We start from the raw sequence: 19,984 nt of genomic DNA on the forward strand, positions 1-19,984 counted from the left end.
TCTTGTTTCTTTTCTTTTTCCTCTAATAACTGTTGTAATTTCGCTTCTCGTTCTTCTTGTTTATTTTCTCGTTCTTCTTTTTTTTTTCCTCTAACAACTGTTGTAATTTCTCTTCTTGTTTCTTTTCTCGTTCTTCTTGTTTATTTTCTTTCTCCTCCAACAACTGCTGTAATTTCTCCTCTTGTTTCTTTTCTTTTTCCTCTAACAACTGTTGTAATTTCTCTTCTCGTTCTTCTTGTTTCTTTTCTTGTTTTGTATTGCTGCCATTAAATCTGCTAAGCTGTAGTTTGATTTTCCGCCTCTCGTTTCCATTTTCTTCTCTTTTTTTTTTCTATCCCACTTCTGACACCAATTTGTTACGTCTCCGTGTGTTAATTAATTTTCCGTAACTTCGTTCCGACGAAACTTAAGCGACATAAGTCTGTACTTAATAAAACTGGTTTATTCTTTCCGAATATAATTTTACCGATACACTCAACTTCAACAATCGCGCTATATCAACGAACGTCAGTAATACTTCTGACCACAGATCAATTACACACTGACTCTCCACACATTACATTCCCCTCTTTTATATACTAGCGTACCCTATTTCTAGTAAGAACTTGAACATTCGCCAAAGTACATGATAGTTCTAGAAACTGCGTCACGGTGGTCATGTGACTCGCTGACGCAACAATACTTTATGCATTTATTATTTCAAATTTATTTATTTTCTCTACTATTTCTATATTCATAATTTTTATCTTCCTTTTTAAAGTCTGATGAAGTCTTTACTCAACCTTTCTTACTTTTTTACTCCCTTTTTTTTATATACAAATTTTTGATTTTCTGTTTCAAACTCAGTTAAAATTCCCCATTTTCATTTATATTCTTCATTATTTTCTAGCCAACATTTTCAGTATTTTTTAATTCATTAGTATGTGTTCTTTACATTCTTATTTTATATGTATCATTACTATCACTTGTGTTTTTTTTATTCACTATTTTATCTTAATCCATTTTTTTCCATTCTTTCTTAAACCACCTAGTTTTAATATAACTGTCATTTGGTTTATTTTCCATTTTATCTTTGTTTCCGTCTTTGTCGTATTATTCACACAATCTAAACAAAATTCAACATATTTAACCTGTTCTTCAAATTTTCTTTACAAAGTCAATAAAATTATGGATATGTAACGATATAGAAGCAAATAAGCAACATGCCACTCAAATTAGCAAACAGGTGTCAAGCTCAAATTATTTTATTAATGGACAAGTCGTTAATACGGTGTCAATTTGATTTTCGTACTAGATTTATGGGTAATGTAGGAAGAATATGGAACACGACTTGTGTGCCTCAGATGTTTAATTAAAGTTGTATTTTTTTAAGAACATGGGGTATGAGAAGTTTTGAATTTTTTGAAACAAATTTATTTCAAATATCTCACCATCCGAAATTCTGAACATCAACGTACATCAAATTTCAGTCATTATCCTGAAACTGCATGTTTTCACAAAATATCTGATTAAAAAATAAATATTAAAGTTGAAAGTGGATACTAGTAAGATTTTTTTGCTGAAATGTGTTCTCCAATTTGTCCTCTTCAATATTCTGAATGTTACCAAATTGGAATGATAGAGCTTTTTTTTTCTACGCTTAAATCTTGTATACTATACATATGAATAGAATTGAAACTACCCTTTGCAAGAAGTCACGTTTGAACCAATGAGATTCTCTTTTCCATAGCTCAACCAGAGAGAGAGACTAAAAGTGTGACCAAATATACTTTTGGTGCAAAAGCAGTCTGAGTGGGCAATGTTATGAAGCTGATTGTAGTAGTATTAGATATATAAAGTCTTACTACTGTAAGCCGCGCCTTTGTTAATACTACACTATGACAAGAACACCATCCAGCTGCTGTTTTAAATGTCAGAAGACTGGTACACTTATCATTGGTGGAGAAATGTAGACAAGGAAAAAAATCATTGAATACAAATCTTAAGTTAAAATACATCGTTCACATAGAACTGCAAGAAATATTAGAAATACTTCTCAAACTGACAATACAATACACGTGTTTCAAGTTATATACCGAATTAACACATTTAGCGAGAACTGAATGTTCGGGAGCCACTACTTTGAAAAACAAAAAAAACTGTAGTATGATTCGTGAACTGATTAATTTATGTGGTGATAAGTGCTTACTAAAAGAGATATATCAGATTTGCAGATGTGTACAGTATTATTATGACTGCTACATGTCATTTACAGGAAAACGCAATATTACTGTAACTTCTAGATCTTCAGCAAACAAGGTGATGGACTCTCCTTCGGAAAAAAATTGTCATTAAGGATGACCCTCGAAGGAGCTGAAAATCGGTAGAGATCTATGAAGTTGTTTTTAAGAACCTGTTTTTGCTTAGCAAAGAAACATTAACCAGTACTAGTATAGATTCATCCGAAGTTGGAGTGATCAGTAAGAAAAACATTGAGAGAGCGCGTCCCTTACATATGCTTGAGAAGCATTTTGGAGAGAATTTTGTGGTGTGGATTAATGAGTGCTCAAATCCTCTCTGCCTACGAAACATGTTCCTTAAAACTTGCTGGCAGTTTTTCATTCCTATTTCCTTTTTGTATCTCCTGCTGCCAACCTTCCTCTAAAGAAGAACCCTTTTCGAATTCTTGCCAGAAATATTGCCTTGCTCGTTTCCTACTCAGCACTTTCGATTTTATTTTAACGAAAAACAACCAATGGCAACCGTCTTCTGGCACGTGAAATAATTAGTGCAAGCTGGAGCACGAATTTAAATTAATTATACGCTGCTTTTATACAGTTAAGAGAATTTTTCAGTAAATTATGCTTAACTTTAGAATGTATTTTTGATAAAACGTAAAACCTCTGACATAATTTGATACTCCAGAGCACACATCTCAGTACTGAGACAAACAACAACTGCTATTAAATTTTCCGTTCCACCGTTGCGAGTTTGACCCATGGACATTATTGCTTTATAACTATAAAGATTATGTTGGCAGGTAGAACCGAGCGTGGCCCTGTGGTTAGCATGTTGAACTACAAACATACAGATCCATTTTTCGCGTCTTGTTACTACAAAAAAAAAATAGTCACACTACGCTCTTTTGAGTTGTATATTCGCTTTAGGGGTGACGTAATAAACAAAACCTTTTAGTCTACAGTTCAAGATTATCCGTGGTATTGCTTTGCGTAAATATCCGGCAAATGTTCTCTAATATCATTTAAGGACGCCTATCTCTTCTTAATATGTAATGTATTTGGATACGCCCAGTGCTCGAAGTGAAGGGTACTCATATCCCACTTCTCTAATTTAGCATTTTGCGTACCCTCACTTTTTGTACATCTTTATTTATGAAAAACGCTATCACCATTTTATGCGCGAGCTTACCCCACTTCGAGCACTGGATACGTCTAAGTAAATATTCTACACATTATTCTTCTTATTTCTCCTGATAGAACCACTAAAAAGTCTTTTTTTACTTTTGAATATTCGTGCAAAAATATAAGAGGGTTACCTTACTACCATTAAATAAGTACAGTTTTTTTTATACAAAACAGTTTATGACCAAAGTTTTTCAAGTGGTAACTGTACATCAGTTCTGATAAGGTTACACGTTATCTAACGAACATCAGTATACTTGAAAATTTGAGGGGCTAACTGCCAGTTTATTTCCTTGTTACATAGTGAAATCATTGAAGGGAAAACTGAGATAATATGTAGATTACATGAGAAGAAAAAATATACAAACAGCTATCAACAGGAGTGTAAGAAAAATATCCTACTCCCGAACGTGAGGTTGACAGAAAAATAGAAATATTTATTCCAGAATTCATTGTATTATTTTTAATTATTATTTGTTATTTAGTTTACTTTTTAGTTAAGCAGAGGACGCTTTAGTATTCTAAACCAAGTGGTTGTTGATATTATGTATGAGTGATGACGTCTATGGATGAGACAGTGACTTAGTGGTATAATAGTGGGGCTGTTAAGATTTGGTGGGCGGCGTTAGATTTCTATTGTGCTGAATATATTGAAGTAAATAAAAAAATTAATAATGCAGTTTGAAGAAGTTGTCAATCCTCACTATGCTTTTCCAGTTGTAGGGGTTATCCTTTGCGCACTTTTAGTATTTGCTTTTGGGTTTAAGTCACCGGTTCAACCTCCTAGTTTTGATCAAGTAATTCAAGAAGACCGAAAAGCTAGCAAAAAGAAGAAAATGAACCAGAAGGTGATCTAAATTTAACGATGTGGCTATTAATAATATACCATTTATTCTTTTAGAAATAGAATTTAATTTTAAGACTGTCATTTGAACGTTTTGTTAATTCCTGTGTATTCTACTGTCTTCGACAGTTATTATATATGTGTAATAATATCAATAGTGTAATGAAAATTTAATTTACATTTTAATATTGCTTTCATTTGGGCTAAATATGTATATATACATATGTGTTGCTTACTGTAACTACAATCATATATGCATACTTAAAAATCCTTTACTAAGAAGAAAGTCTTTACTAAGTATCATCATAATAAAGGGTTTTTCTTTTAAATAAATACAAAGTTGTTTTATTATGTAAGAAGTGGTTTAATGTATATATGGATCAGAATATTTATTTCATTGGATACTATGCAACCAATACATAAAATATTTTCAGTCCTTGCTGTACAAAAGAAAAATAACACCATCTACTGGTTATTACTACAAATATTAGTAATAGTAAAATTACTAAGAAATTATTTCACCATAGAAAAGTGTAACTGAAGAAGATATAGATGATATGTTATCCAAATGTTCTGAAGGTATGACTGGTTTAACTTTATTCTGTTACTTCTAACGTTTATCACAGTTTGTTTTTTTTTAAAGAAAATCATTGGTTGGAAAAGATCTAGCCCATCATTGTTAGTATTCAATACAAATATCCAGTCTTTTATAAACCTTCCAAGATTAGATAAAACTTTAAAGAAATTTCTGAGTTTTTTTCTAAATTTTGTTGATCTTACTTAACCCTAAGAATTTATTCTTGTTTCACTCTCATCTAAAATTTTACATTTATATAAAATTTACATTGCATAATTTTATGTTTTTAATGCAGTTGTTAATGTTTAATACTAACTTATGGAGACTGAGCAAGTATAGAAATGATTAAGAAAGATTTTTTTGGACACTTTATGAAAATATAAAAAAGTTTGGCATGCTGAAGTAAATCGAAATATAAGTAGTTGAACAAGCTAATATACTAAACTGTTTTCTTAATTAATTTTTCTGAGGTTTTTAAATTTTCTGGGCCTTCTTATACTAAAGATGAATTTAAATGTTATAATTATGTAGAGATTTCAAGAAGTTTTAAAAAACTGTGATTATAATAAGTAAAATTTCAGGAAAATGAGATTCTGCCAAAAATAACATAACACTTTGGTCTAGTGCCCACTGTATACTGTAATAAAGTTATAGTCTAATTCAAGAACAGTTATTCATTGTAACATTATTTCACATGCTTTACAGCACAAGTCTCTACAGAATGAGAAACCTTTAGATAGTGGTGCTAATATCAAAGTTTTAACTTCACTTCCAAAACAATTTCCTGATCAGCCTCAGCATTCTAAACAAAAAGCTGTGGTAGAAAGGCTAGAGAAACCAAAGATAGAAGTGAAGGTGAGAAATATCCAACATATATTATGTGAAAAATATAAATCATTCATGGTAGGTTCCAGTGATGTTTTTCAAATCTGTGTGCAGAAAAAATTAATTATTTAAATCCATATAACCATATCTTTATATTTCTATTTGAATCACTAAATATAAAAGTATAATGATGATTATGTACCTTAATCTTACCAGGACTTCCAGATAATTTTTGAGAGAAGTAATTTATGTCACATTTCATTTAAATGACTAATGATCTGTTTCAGGCCAAGAAAGATCAACAAGGTAAAGTGGTTAAGCAGAAAGAAATGGACCCAATCAGTTCTACAGAAACCATCTCTCTTGATGATGGAGGTCAGTCCGTTTGTCACATTATCTGATGTAATGTAAAAAGCATTACTCCTGTGTTAAAGTTACTGATAGTTAAATACTTAGATATCTAAAAGTTGATGGTCAATAAGTTTCTTTATGTTTCGTAATAGGAAAAATTTCAACATATAAGAATTTGAATAATTTAGAGCACTCATTGTTTTATGAATTTATTTCCAAATCATAGTGAATGAGAGAGTAAAGGCTTTCTATGCAGAAAACTTTACTGATGAATATTATCTTGTTCTTAGGAGAATGGGTACAGCTGTTATCCAAAAAAGAGAAGAAAAACCGACGGAAAGAAGAAAACTTGAATGAACCTATATTGGAAATGAATAAAGAATTGCCAAGTGAAGACACGGGTATGGAAAGTGTACATTGTAACCATCATCTTTTTTCCCATTCTTTCCTTTTGTTAGATGCTGTTTGTATTTTCTTTTCCTTTTTTCTCAAGAGAAAATTTCAGAACTCTGTCAGTGAATTTGAAATACATATATACAGTGCTGTAGAGATTCAGCTCTTTTTGTCTTCAGATTTTTCTTGTATCATTTTCACAGAAGCCAAATTTTTTGTTATTATTGGAAGTGTCTTGCCATATTTATCTATTTGTGATATAGTTAGTGAAAATAATAGAGGATAGGTACAACTGTGTACCTCTAGATGTGAGTATAATATTACTGTGTGTGTTAGAAAACCAAACTAGAAAATGAAAGTAAATATTTAAAAACTTTAAAGCAGTATAAGTGAATGCTCTTGGGTGGAAAAAATTGAATTCTCTGAAACTTAATTTTAACACTGTGGTTCATTAACAAATGAATAAATGATATGCAGGTGAGTGTAGGAAGCATTAGAGAAAAAGTACAAGTTCTTAAAGTTTGAAAAAACAAATATGCATATTCAGAAAGAGTGTTCATCAGGAAGTGCTGAGAAATTCAAATTAGTTTTAGCTCTTCTTTGAATTTCGAGAAGTGATTAAAATGCTTGAGGTATTTTAAATTCTATGACAAGTTATAATTTTGAGCATTGTAATCAAATGAGCTGGGTAAAAAAATTACTATGTATCATGCTTGTTTGTAAATGTTACTCAGTGTTTTGTCAAAACAAAAAGCAGTATCAAATACATTGATTTTGAATTTTTATTCTCTTCACTAAAATTTGTAATCCATGAATAATATAGAGACCTAATTTGTTCTTTGATTTGCTACTCCCTCTGCAGTACATTAGTTTCACTAAATGCATGATTCATCAGTACCTCTTGGGGAAGCAAACCATAGAAGTACAGTAAGCATATTGTAATAATGAAATTCAAACATTTTTCGGGATTTGAAGTAAACTAATTTGCTCATCACTAATAACAAAAGTACTTTAGATATTTGAATAAAATATGACTATGCTGTCACAATCACCTTAAGAGGCTTACTGTGCTTGTTTGGTTTGCTCTCCCATACTCTAATGATAAACTGTATATTTGGTGAAACTAGTCTACTGCAGGAGTAGTAGTGAATCAAACAATAGGTAGGCCTTTGCATAATTCATGGATTGTTTCTTTTCTTTACTGAAATTACATATTTTAGGAAGTGTTAGAAAAATTTGCAGCTAATTTACCAACTAGTCTGTTGAAAAATTATGAATATTTTATTGTGACAGTACACTCGTATTTTATTCAAAAACCTGAGGTATTTTAAGTTATTAATGATGAGCAAAGGACTTTATGTCAAAACTTGTAAATCTGAAATACAATTGATTGTCATTTATAATAACAGAAAGTAAAGAAAGTACACCAGCCAAAAAGAAAAAACAGAAGGCAAAACGTGAACCAAAAGGAATTAAAGACTTATCAGCTAATATTCACCAAGAAGAAAAAACGTCAACTTCAGAAATTGAGGTACTGTTTAGAAGTACCTGTATATTGTTATCATTATTTCACTGTTTTTTTTTAATTCCCCAACTTAACTTCAGAAACTTGGGCACTGCTTAGAATTGCCTATAATTTATCACTATTATTATGTAATTCTTTTTAGTGCTTGTATTTGAAACATCACAGACATTGCAATGAACAATTAAACAGTTATTCAACAAAAAATCCTGTACCAGCTCTTGTCTAGGACATTTTTCATCATCTTACAATGCGTTAGAATTTTAGTGTTTTTTTTGTTTGTTTAAATCTATTCTTGCTCAGTTAAAGTTGCCAATTTTGTATGTTTTTTTATTTTTTTTACTTTTTTCTAGCAGATTTCACTTTTTTCAACAGATCAAACATTAATTTTAACATGTTACAGCATACATTTGTTAATGATATTTTGCAACTGCATTGAACTTGAAATCATGATGTACCATTGCCAGATCAGGTGAAGTGGCTTTTGACATATTAGATCTTCCCATTTTAGCCACTAAGGTCTTGGTATGTGTCAAACCTATATAATGTTAGGTGTCTTTCTCAATATTTGTTTTTTCAGAGATCTTAAAAAAACATTCATTTGGGATTATGCATAGCAACTTAGCTAATAATGATGGCTTTATTAGGAGGTTTTCTTGCAGATCTCTAATGTTTTTGATACAGTAGTGCATTGCCACTTTTAACTAGATGTGTTTGTATAGTAGGTAATATGGTTTCCTGTTTTCGTTAATGAATAGGTGAGCCTTAGTTAGGTTCATAGTTTTACCAAAATCGGCCTAATTTTTATCTGGCATCCAGTTTGAGTTCTTTATGGACTATTACCTGGATATTATGCAAATCCTTTCAAAATCGAATAAGTAAATTTGATAAATCATATTGATCTTTTGAACGTTTTGCCCATTACTACTTTTTACATTCTAACTGGGACTGCTCACCTAGTAGTTATTCTTTCTGATAACAAGACAGTTTATTTATTTCTTTTGTAATTTATAGCTTCTTGTATTAAATTACAAGGTTTCTAACTAAGATTATCTGATAGTGTGATTCTGATAATTAAATAATTTAATTATTAATAAGAGATTTGTCTCTATCTTTTTTTTAACATATGAACCATTTTCATTTTTATTTAGTTTATTTTTTAATCATTTGAAATAAAAATGTTTGAAACATGAAAATCTAACATTTAACTTACTATTTCAGCTGAGTCCAAAATCCCTGCAAATTTCTAAGACAAGAGAAGATAAAGAGAATTTATCTCCTGTAACTATCTGCAATTCTACTGCTTCTAAAGAGACATTTCCAAGAGGCCCTGATGAGCAAGTGGCTTCTGTAACAGCTAGTATGTCTAACCAAAGTAAAACAGTTATTGAAGAAGAAACTATGGAAAAGAAGAAAAATGAGAAGAAAAAGACCAAAAAGAACCAACAAGAGACTGTGAAAACAACAGTTTCAGATAATATGGTTGTGGCAAGTAGTGATGATCTTGCACAGCAGGATCAGGAAAGAAGGCTTGAAGCAGCAGAACTCCTGCAGCTAGCTCCAGAAACTGAAAATAGTAAATCAGTTACTTCCTTAATAGGCAAAAAAACTATTCAAGGTAATGTTGTAAATAAAGCTGTGAGATTTCAGTTAGTGTAATTTTGTGAAATACTTTTGGAAGATGATCAAGTTAATGTTGTAAAGTATTCTAGGTAAAGTTGTAAAATGGCCAAGGTATTGCTGTGAAGTATTCAACATAAGTATGCAAGATAGTCAACATAATGCTGTAATGTATTCTAGATAAGCTTATAAGTTGGTGAAGGTAATTATATAAGGTATTCTTGGTAAGGTTGTAAGATAATTATAACTTATGATCAGAGTAATCTATGTAAGTAGAGCAAAATTAAAAATTAACATGGCCAGCAGTATAGCCAATTAAATATACATTTCTTAAGTTGCTACTTATAAAGATTAGAATGAATTGTTTTATCAGTTGGGTATCCTTGCTGTTAATGATATTTTTGGCCATAATCCCAGTAATATTTCTCAAAGTTCTGCCAGCTTAGGAGATTCAAGTTAGTCCACAACCCAAGTTCTAAGCTAACAGTGCAAAACAATCTTTATAATTAAAGTATTATAATAAACAATAAAATTAAATGAAAAGTAACAACATTTAATATAATAAATAGTATAACCATTGAAATAAAAATGTTTGAAATATGAAAAATGTCAGGTTTAATTTACTAATTCAGCCAAGTCCAAAATCCCCACGACAATAAATAAAATAGCATGTTTACTTAGAGAACCTATAAACCTTCTCTTGAACCATAGTTATTGATGCATGTTTGTTAAGAATCTTGCTCTCTCTAACACTACATTTTACCGAAAAAAAAACTCATTATGGCACCCCAACTATATAAGATCAGAGGCTATTCTACCTGTGACAACTAAACCAATGTTTTAGTTTAAACCATTTCAGGTTCAACCTTCCCATGACACAAACAAAAACCAATGTTTGTAAAGATACAAAGTAATAAATGAAAAATGAAATAATAGCAGATATGTCCATTATAATATAATAATGTTAAATCTAATCAGAAGAAAACAACTAGCTATATTTAATATGTAGTTTGTCTAAAAACTTTTATCACCAGTCTGACTATTGTCTTTAACAAATACTTAGAGGTTACTACAGGAAGTAATAAATAACGTTAACTCTTCTCTAAAAGCTGAAGAGGAAACACAATAAACCTTTTAGAAGTACAAGTAATCTACATAAATAATATGTTGTATGTACAAATACATAAGATGTAATATGAAAAATAATGTATATATAAATTACTAATCTAACTATATAAATTATGTGATGTCAAACTAGTTAATATTAACAACTTAAATTAATGGTTAGTAAACCCAATGGTAGTCAGTACACTAAAGCTGTTTACTATTTACCTAAATAAAATCCCAAGGAATGAAATTGTAAATGTGAAAGTCTTAGAGGTTGTGATACTCAGTAAAACTTATAAACTCATAATATTCAGCAAGAATATTTTGTTGAATTTTCCAAACAATTGAATGAATTTTTGCAAGAGAAACCTCAATTATGAAAAGTACAAATGAGTTTATCAGCTCTATCCACAAAATCTTTTCGTATTGAATAAATTATACTGTATCTATTAAGCTGAGAGTAATAAACAGTGTAATATAATTTGTTTGGAATATTTGTATTTGGGAATGGAAAGTGAGTAACTTCAAAGATGGTCAAGGTAATACTGTAAAGTATTCTAGGTAAGATTTTAAGATCATAAAGAAAATGCTGTAAGGTATACTAGGTAAGATGGTCATGTTAATACCATAACTTATTCTAGGTAAGATTGTAAGATGGACAAGGTAATGCTATAAGGTATTCTAGGTAAGATTTTAAGATCATAAAGAAAATGCTGTAAGGTATACTAGGTAAGATGGTCATGTTAATACCATAACTTATTCTAGGTAAGATTGTAAGATATACAATGTAATGCTATAAGGTATTCTAGGTAAGATTGTAAGCTGGTAAGATAATGCTGAAAGGTATTCTAGGTAAGATCATCAAGAAAATGCTGTAAGGTATTCTAGGTAAGATTGTAAGATCATCAAGAAAATGCTGTAAGGTATACTAGGTAAGATGGTCATGTTAATACAATAACTTATTCTAGGTAAGATTGTAAGATGTACAATGTAATGCTATAAGGTATTCTAGGTAAGATTGTAAGATGTACAATGTAATGCTATAAGGTATTCTAGGTAAGATCATCAAGAAAATGCTGTAAGGTATTCTAGGTAAGATTGTAAGATCATCAAGAAAATGCTGTTAGGTATACTAGGTAAGATGATCATGTTAATGCCATAACTTATTCTAGGAAAGATTGTAAGCTGATAAGGTAATGCTGAAAAGTATTCTAGGTAAGACTTTAAGGTGGTCAAGGTATAAGATTATAAGGTGGTTATAGTAAGAAAGTGAGATAGTGAAATTATGATATTTACAGCTTATTTTACTGCAATAATTATATAAACTTCTAGTTTCTTAATTTTGGGCTTTGATAAGTTATTTATGCTAAAGTGAAAGTACACAGTCTTGAGTGATTTTTCCTCAAAATGTGTTGAAGGAATGGAAAGGAATATTTTCTGCAAGTGCAATATATCAGAGTTCTCGTATTTTATATTCAGGATAATATATGTGGATCAAACAGCCACCTAAGCAAGTTAGTTGTCATTTCTCTAACCATGAAAATGTTCTGTTGAATTTTCTAAACTGAGAAAGCTACTGCAAATACTTAGTCCTTATATAAAAGAAGTCAAATAGTTTTTAAAGTTACTAATTGATTTGTGAAGTAATGCATTCCAAAACAATAACTCACCCCATATGCAGAAATACTATATTTCTCCTGCCTAGGAGATTTGCATGTGTAATATGAAAAAGAACATAAATATAAAAACTAATCTAACAACTTAAATTATGTGATGTCAAACTTAGTTAATATTAGCAGCTTAAACTAAGCTTAAACTTCCACCTAAATTCATATGTTTAACTTGAACTGTGCAGGTGCATGATGATGGCATCATGCAACAAAAGCCTTCCACTTCCATGCACAGTAACTTCCCCTATGCAATTGCACTCCTGTTAATTTCTTTCTTCTCCTCGGCATTGCATTTAACAGACGTGTTCATAATTTCTTGTCTGAGTTCAATTTGATGAGATTTGCATTTATTAACAAAACTTTGTTTTTTGTTTTCTTTGACTTTTGTTTCAAGTAGTATTTCTTGTTTTTTACTCCATAATTCCAATTTTTGGGGTTTACCTTGTCTTTCCTCCTTGCTTGTTATTAGGGTTATACTGTTTTCTCTCTTTAATAGCTCCTCTATCACACTCAAATGCCTCATCCACATTGCTTTTTTGACTTTTTTGTCGTGACTTGTAGACATTCTTCCTTTTCTTTCTCAATTCTCTGTCTTTGGTATCTATTTAGCTTGCTTGGGGTTTGGGCCCGTTACCATCTATTTCACTTTCTGGTTCCCCATTTTTGCATATTTGTCATTTTCACACCACCTTTCTGTATTCCTTCTACTACCTCCACCTTTTGTGCGAGGCACTTCCTTGTACTCCAGAGGGGTTTTCTGTAAAGTTTGTTCCATTCTCATTGCCAGCTTAGCCTGTTCCATTTTTTCTGCTCTGTCCCTCCCTACCTTGCTCCCTTGATGTTGGGACTCATAGGATCAGGTTTTCTTCCTCTTTAATGTAATCTTTTCTACATCTTTTGTACATAGTGTTTTTGAGCTCCCTTTCTTTGGCTGAATGTTTTTTGGGGGTATACATTTCTCTCTGGAGACCTGGACTGATGTTGTACAACTTCAGTCTTTGTTATGTTTTCGGGTTTTTCTTCCTTCTTGACCTTGCCCTTTACTTTTGTTCCTCATCTGAATCAGTTTACCCCAAACCTTTCTGTACCAGGTTCCAGGCCTTCCTCTTTTTCTTGTTCTCAACCAGACATGTACTTCATTGCTCTTCTTGTCAGCGACTTGTTGTTTCATGTCTGAACCCATGGTTACCCATCTCTTCTTCTCCTCCTTCCCTTTCTCCACCATAGTCTCTCTATTCATTTCTTTTCTCTTTGCTCCATCTCACATTTCCTTTTTTTCCTCCCTGTCTTTAGTGTTTTTCACCCAGTCTGCAGTTGGCCATGGTTCATATGTTGGACACCTTCCTACACATCCCTCCTGACTTGTCCTCCATATATTTTCTACACTCCACTCATTGGACTAACCTCCTCTAATATCTTGCACTTCCCATTGACATAACATCTGCAATTTTGTATTCATTTGTATTGTGAGGGACTTTAACTGCTATATTCATGGCCTGATGCTAGCATTCCCTTTTTTGAATGAATGACTTCTATTGATCTATTCTTGGATGTTATCCTCTTCTCACTCCTCCCTTCATTTACAGGAGGCTACTCTGCTGGGGTGGTTTGTCATGAGATCTAAGTTGTTTCCCCACTCAATATTTGCTATTTCTGGGCATTTTATCCATATCTTGTCTTAGCTCAGTCCAGTCTTCTCCTCTTCACCTGCAACTTATGGTGTCTCTTGTCACCATAGTTTGTACTTCTCATCCTACACGAGAAGTTCTTTTGTTTTTGGGAACTCTGATTTCCTTGAACTCCCTCATTCCTTTGGAACATGCACACATGCACTTTCTCCAGTGCTCCTTGCAGATCCAAGAGATTCTTTCTTGGTTCCATTGTTCTCTTTAGTGAAACTCCCACCTTCTCTCCTTGAGGAATTGTCATGGTGACTGGACCATATTCATACTACTTCCAGCATTTCATTACCAACTCCTAAACTAGATCAACCTCTTCACTGGTGCTTCACTCTCTGATGGAGGCACATCTCTCAATGAAGATGACTTCTGGCATTTGGATTCAGATGAGTGTTTACTCCACATCAACATGCTCAAGCTTCTCAGTTTGTCAGGCATGTTCCCATTCCTCCTCCTACTGGTGGATCACTTGGTCATGATTCACTCCAACAATTTCACAGTCATTTCATACATCAACCATTTAGGAGGTATCTTTCAAGCATTGGACCTACTCTTCTTTCCCAGTCACATTGGGTTAGTCTTTTTTCTGTCATTTGCTGGGAGCCAAGAACTTGGCGACACATCACCTCTCTCTACCAGTTTGCATTCTATCATTGGAATAGTCTCTACTCCCCCAGATCTTTCGATGGGTTTGCTCTCAGCTGGGCACCCCTCTCTATCGCTTTCCTGTATATCATCCTTCAGCTCTGGCTGTCAGTGCTCTCACCCAAACTTGGTCTCATCTCTTTTTATATGCCTAGCCTCCTCCCTTGGGTCCTCACCTTGATACATGACACTCCTTGTCAGGCCGTATTGTTGGCACCTCTTTGGCCAGCTCAGCCTTGGCTTCCTCTGCTTCTTTCCTTAGCATCCAGACTCCCCTTCATCTACCCAATATTCCTTCTATTGTTTTCATAGTGGGATATCATCCCTCCATCTTCGTGTGTGGGATTTGTCTGGTCCATCTCACATTGAGCTGGACTCTCCAATCATGTGGCATTCTTCTTCTCCCATTCCTGTCACCCTTCCACTATGTCTGTATATCAACAAAAGTGGTGGGTCTTTCACTGTTGGTCTGCCCACCACTCCTTTCTTCCTGGCTGTTTTACTGGGAACCACCTTTCTGCATTTCTACGTGGTTCTTGGTCCATGATTTGTTGGTTTCCACCATTGGTGATTATTAGGCAGCCACATCCATTGCATTTTGCCTTTCCTGGTACTACAGGGTGTTTCTGTTCCTGTTATCTTTATTCAGTTTCACTCCTTCACTCTTCTCCGACCTCCTTACCTGATTCCCATTCCTTACTGGGACCTTACTCTGTTTTTGCATGCTCTCATGTATGCTCCATTCAAGTCATTGGCTTCTTGCTTCTTCTACCATCTTTCTCTCCAGTTATTTCCTCCTTTTTTTGTGATGGCTGTCATTCAGAAGTCTATTAGTGATGCTTCTCATACCCTCTTCCACTTCATTTATATACTTTTCTTCTGTGTCGATCTCTCCTTCCACAGACTTTCATCACTCGGAAAGGTAAGTGTACTTTCTCTCCTATCTCCCTTCCTTCTGTCTCTCACTTTTATGATCATTTAGACCTGGATCAGCTCCTGTGTCCTATTCGGGCTATTCACTGTTGCTTATCATCGCCTTTCAGGATCACCACTATACTATGCCCAACCTAAGTTATTAGTAGAGCTCCCATCCTTCACCCTTCCATGCTACTACCTGGATCTTCGATGATTCTAAAGAGATCAACACAGTAGCAGGTCTTATGTAGGAAAGGTGATACAACTTCATTAATTCACCTATATAATATATGAAATTTTCTAATAAGTAATTCCAGGTATTTCCCCTACAATAAATTTTAGAATTTAATTTTTATTGTGGATATTATAATCTTGTTTAAATCACTATTTTCAAATTCATATAATACTTTTTCTATCTATTATCAAATAATTTAAAATATTTTATATATATATTGTTTTTTGAACATATTTAATAGCCAAAGTTGGAAGTGATGGTACAGAGAAACAGGCTGATGGTAATAAGAGCTCCACTAATGCTGAATTTGATGAATTAGGTGGTAAGTAAAACTCAGTAGGTTAAATTTAGATATCACAAGGAACTCAAGTGTCTATTCAGAATTTTAAAAAGAGAATACCATAAAGTTTTGTTTGAGAATAAACTCATCAAACATGTCTCCCTGACTCACAGATTGGTTTTTTATTATTTTATTATTTGATAAAAGTAAAAATGTTATTTGATGAACTTCTAGTTCTGTTTATTCACCTGGTTTTAGCAGGTTTTTGTAAATGTGTGTAGTGAAGAAGTTTAATTATAGGAAGACACCTATAAGTGTACAAAGAAAATTAGTTTAAAAATATGCTTATTTTTTGGAACTATTACTTTTCTGATTCAGATATCAAGGAAGATTTGAAGCCACAAAAAAAGAAGAAAGTACGACGTGAATAATGCAGGTTGGTTATACAATTATTATTAGCTCTCAAACTAGTGTGGGTGTCAAAACCAGTAAAGATGCCTTTGAAGTGAAAAAACAGATTCTTTGTATCTTGGTTGTTTTCTGGTTTGGATGATTTTTGAAAGGCTGGTTTTCAGAAGAAAATTTGATAGAAAGTTAATGGAGAAGTATTATCTGTGGCATCTAAATTGAACACTTGGAAGAACCCAAACCATTGCTTTGTAGCTGTATCACAAAAATGGGTGATAAATTCAGCTTATCCTTCTTGTAGAGAGAAAATAATGAAAGGCATTGAAAGAGTGATCTTTTACAACTGAACTACAACTTTTCATTGTTTTTCCATGTAAAGAGCTGTTTCTGTAGCAACATTGTTATTCTTTACTCTATAATTTACCTTCATTACCTACTTGTGTAGGCAAAAAAATACAGATTTCCTGAGATAGATGTGTGTTTCCTTTTTATTGAATACCTTATGATCTTTTTCTGTGTATTTAATTTTTCATGATTTATTTTGATTAAAAGAGAAGCAATTCTAAGTAAAAGATTTTGAAAGAATTACTACAAAAGTATGACCTAAATATAGCACCATTATACAGTAGATGCCTGAGTTAAAAAAAAAAGTATTCTCATTAGAGCTGGGTGATTAGTGGTATCTGCTAATCTATTAATTGACACACTCTTTAATCAATTAGTGGATGCCCCCTACAACCTCCCTATCCACAAAAAAGAAAATGAATGTGCACTAGCTTCAGTACTTTTTTAAACATTGTATTATTCTTTTTTTACAAAAGACATACATTTTGTCTAAATAATTATTATTTTTTGTTAAAGATAATTTGGACATTTCCTACTAGACGAATGAATTTCTAATGTTGACTAAACACCACCATGTGTTAACCATTATGTTTGTTTTTAAAACGTGTAATAATCCCACATTGATTTTCTGCAAATCTGACAGGTTGATCATGAAAATGTTTTACTTTCACTGATAAGGGTAATAGTGTTTTTACTTAAAACACATTACAGTTGCAATTAGAAATAATTAAGGAGCCAGTTACCCAATTTATGCATGTTGTTTGAATAGGATAGGTATAAAAATAATATTCAGTAAAGATTTGAGTCATCAGAATATTTTGCAATTGCTTACCATACTCACTAAAAAATAAACCTAACGAAATTTATTTGATTTGATTACAATTTTATTTGGAGAACATAATAAAAAAACTTCATGTTTACAAGCATTGCAACTCAATAAATTTACAAGATACTTTTATTAAGCTTTAAGCAATATCCACTCATAGGACTTCTTTGTTTTATACTTTATATAAATTCATATGTACTATCTGACAAAACCTTCTCTAAACATTGTACATTTGTAACTGAGCTAAATTTGTAATTGACTCATCTTTTGGAAAACTTAACTTAATGATAAGACAAAATGTGAATGTGATAATAGGAAGCATTTATTAAACATTTCAGAATCATCATAATTCTATTATCAGTAATGTAGAGGTACCAAACAAACAAACAATATTTGAAATTACAACAGAAATATATACATAAGTAAACAATTTGAATATACAAATGTAACACGAGAAAATGAAAAATTGGGCTAAAATGAAATAGTTCAATAATATAAGTTTAAATCAAGTGAAGACTGTGTATTATTTAGGGACTGAAGAAACGTTTTTATGTATAATGTTTCTTTTATTAGAAGTTCAGTATCATGTTTGGCTGTTGAGAGAATTTTAAAGTTGGAGAAAGAAATCAGATGTCATGTTTCTGTATTGTGCTGATATATAGCAGAGTTGGGAGGCTTTGTAACCTTTCTTCCAGTTTTTTAAAGATGTGCCCTTGTGTTCACATGCTCGTACTTTAAGGTGACATGACATGTTCATAACCACAATTGGAACAACATTGGAGTCTTAAATATTGTATCTATAACTATACAGTTACTCAAATGCTTTGTAAACCAACCAAGGGAAATGGGTTATCATAAATCATTTTATTTCTTAGGCAAGTATGTACTGTTTTAATATTCTTGAAGTAGTCTAAATTTAAAGACAAACAACATAAAAATTAGAATAACATCAGCATAATTTGTAAGACAAAACATTTGACAGTTATAATGTCATCTTTCAAGCTTTGAAAATTATTAGGGATAAAGAGGAATAAAACTAGAAAGTCTATTAAGATAATATGTTATTGTTCTGTTCACAAGTAATAACAGTATTTTAACTTCTCCACACTAATTGCATTAGTTCTTAATTTTCACAGTGATGGTATGATGCTAATATAACATTTTAAAGTTAGTTGTGTAATGCTGTAACTAAATTTTTGTATTTTTTATGCAATAGAAAAGACTTCCACTGTAATGATATAGTATTTTGAATTAATCAGAGTTAACCATATAGTTCTAAAGTAACCTAAATAAGTAAAACAAAGTTAAAATAACATTAATATACTCTGTAAGTGATTAGCTCAATCAGATTATACTCTGGCAATTTCAAAGATTATATCTTTATTTTTAATATGATTGATATGAAAATAAAAACTTTAGAACCAAACATTGTAATTAAGAGTAGATAGTTATAATTAATTATAATCATATTTAGAGAGACTAGAGCATTGGTTAATATAATGCATGTTTTCAAAAATTTGTTTTAAATGTGTTACTTATGAATTTTCACTTATTTTAGGCATAAACAAAACAAAAAACATATTTCCCAAGAAAATTCTAACTTCTAAGTGAAAAATCGATTCTGTAACAAGTCTTATGTTATAAGAGCTGCAGGGTCCTATCTAATAAAACTGACAAAAAGAAAACTAACTTTTAGACACATTGTTAGAATATCTAGAGAAAGGCAAGGCATGAAAATTTACATGGCAACATTTAATTGATATTCATATTGTTCTATTAACTTAGGAATAATCAGATACTGGCTAAAACCTAAACTGAATTGCTATAAACTCCAGCCTTGTTAATTTCAGAAGACCTCAAGAGAGCTTTTATTGGTAATCAATATCACAATCAAATAAAAAGACTTACATTTGATAATTCTTTTTGATACTATATGTGTCATGATATAAAAGACTGTTTGCGTTAGATATTAGTGATTAATTTATATTTGTGAGTGAATATTTTATGAATTTTATATTTTATTATAATAAGAGTTAAAAGCAGACGATTGTAGAAGGTTTTGTTAATAACTAATTGGTGTCGAGAATATAGAATGTGACCAGACGACTATGTAATAAAGATATAAATAGCGTGAGACGAGCGGGAAGCAGCAGACAGACAACAATAGACAGATAATAGAAAAGGATAATATAGCTGTATGAAGTTAAGTACCGTAGATGTGATAGACCTAATGTTTAATATGTTAGAGTGAAAATAACAGTATAAAAAAGATAAGAAGATAATTTTATTCTGTCAAAGCGTAGATCTAAAGTAATTGAATCAGCCTGGGTACACTTTGACA

General features: G+C 31.8%; 1 protein-coding gene across 1 annotated transcript; it reads left to right on the plus strand.

The window, feature by feature from the left end:
* Positions 1–3,924: 3,924 nt before the first annotated feature.
* LOC106458838 lies at positions 3,925–17,038 on the plus strand. The gene is made up of 8 exons (XM_013918390.2): positions 3,925–4,249; positions 5,528–5,677; positions 5,935–6,022; positions 6,289–6,399; positions 7,801–7,922; positions 9,135–9,531; positions 16,026–16,106; positions 16,443–17,038. The coding sequence occupies exons 1-8, from the start codon at positions 4,076–4,078 to the stop codon at positions 16,493–16,495; spliced, it is 1,176 nt and encodes a 391-aa protein (XP_013773844.1). The 5' UTR covers positions 3,925–4,075; the 3' UTR covers positions 16,496–17,038.
* Positions 17,039–19,984: the final 2,946 nt, after the last annotated feature.

This window comes from Limulus polyphemus, unplaced genomic scaffold (genome assembly GCF_000517525.1).
Source record: "Limulus polyphemus unplaced genomic scaffold, Limulus_polyphemus-2.1.2 Scaffold521, whole genome shotgun sequence".
In the NCBI taxonomy this organism is placed as follows: domain Eukaryota; kingdom Metazoa; phylum Arthropoda; class Merostomata; order Xiphosura; family Limulidae; genus Limulus; species Limulus polyphemus.

Bases quoted from the DNA above. Each gene is read 5' to 3' on its own strand.
- LOC106458838 (XM_013918390.2), top strand. From the start codon at position 4,076: ATGCAGTTTGAAGAAGTTGTCAATCCTCACTATGCTTTTCCAGTTGTA. The intron at 4,250-5,527 runs GTGATCTAAATT...CATGCTTTACAG, and splicing joins AGAAGAAAATGAACCAGAAG to CACAAGTCTCTACAGAATGA. The intron at 16,107-16,442 runs GTAAGTAAAACT...TTTCTGATTCAG, and splicing joins TGAATTTGATGAATTAGGTG to ATATCAAGGAAGATTTGAAG.